The sequence below is a fragment of the Microtus ochrogaster genome, linkage group LG7_11 (assembly GCF_000317375.1).
Source record: "Microtus ochrogaster isolate Prairie Vole_2 linkage group LG7_11, MicOch1.0, whole genome shotgun sequence".
Taxonomy (NCBI): domain Eukaryota; kingdom Metazoa; phylum Chordata; class Mammalia; order Rodentia; family Cricetidae; genus Microtus; species Microtus ochrogaster.
Window position 1 is genome coordinate 302,546 of NC_022032.1, and position 1,203 is coordinate 303,748.

General features: G+C 39.1%; 1 protein-coding gene across 1 annotated transcript in view; it reads right to left on the bottom strand.

Moving 5' to 3' along the window:
- The window catches only part of Nek5 (NIMA related kinase 5), a 34,203-nt gene that overhangs the window by 27,420 nt on the left and 5,580 nt on the right, over window positions 1–1,203 (bottom strand). The window contains exons 4-5 of the mRNA XM_026786854.1: window positions 862–945; window positions 714–784 (exon numbers count right to left, since the gene is read on the bottom strand). Coding sequence (XP_026642655.1) covers window positions 714–784; window positions 862–945 — 155 coding nt within the window. The remainder of the gene's footprint in view (window positions 1–713; window positions 785–861; window positions 946–1,203) is intronic.

Genomic DNA, 1,203 nt, shown 5'->3' on the forward strand with positions numbered 1-1,203 from the left:
GGTAGAACACTTGTCTACCAAGTGAAAGACCCTGGATTAAAACCCCAAAACCATAAAGAAAAAAATTAGTGAATGAAAAATCAAGTCACCTCTAGTCAGAGTATCCCTAAAACCTATTGTGAAACTCATAAATTTCCTTCCCATATGCTTCCACACCATTGTTTGTACACACAGCTGGCAGCATGCTGTTTTGGTAGTTCACCATTCTGCTTTGCTCATGGCACAGAGCAAAATATTTCCTCGTGATCCCCAGAAGTCCACAAATCAAGTACAGTACATTTAGAAATACGATTTTTCTGTGCTTTAGAACAGCCCCACCACCGTTCTATTAGACACCATTTATCTTGTGAATTTTTTCTTATTTTACTTTCATTATTTGTGTGTGTGCACACGTGTGTGTATGTGTATGGGAGTGACCACAGAGGCCAGCAAAGAATGCCCTGGAGCTAGAGTCACAAGAGACACTAGAAGTGGGTGCTGGGACCAAACTCAGGTTCTCTATAAGAGGAGCAAGCACTCTTAAGCTCTGATTCATCTCTGGAGACCCATAGCTTCAGAATTTACCACAGACAGTCAAATGATTCAACATTCATACATATTCACCTAAAATAGTGGGGATAAAGAAACTTTTATTATCCTAATTAAAAATGCCTCAAAATGAGCACTTTGTCGATTTTGCATAGAAAGAAAAACAGAATTTTACAAGTACTTACTTATTCAGTGCCCTTGCCGTTCCAAAGTCCCCAAGCTTTGCCACCATCCCATTCTTGCTAAGAAAAATGTTCTAACAGTGGAAAAAAAAAACATGTTCAGGAAAAGAATAAGAGTTGTGGTGTCTTATTCATCAGTCTGAACTATTACCTGGGATTTTATGTCCCTATGTAGTATCTTCCTGTCGTGAATGTGCTTCAGTCCTAGCGAAATCTGTACGAACCAGCACAGAATCTGCAGAAAGAAATAGAACAAATCTATGAACAGTCTGCTAGTCATTGACACAGCTTCATGATGACATGAAAACAGAGAATAATAGAAATGGATCTGATGGCTATAACACATGAATTCCGATTTATAGCCCAGAAAGATACTTCAGATGTCGTTGGTATTAACGTGAAATTTATATGTAGAAAGAGAAGAATAAAAGCCAGGAAGAGATGGTGGCCACTCAGGGCTGGCAGGCTCTGTCTGTCTGTCTATCTCATCTAT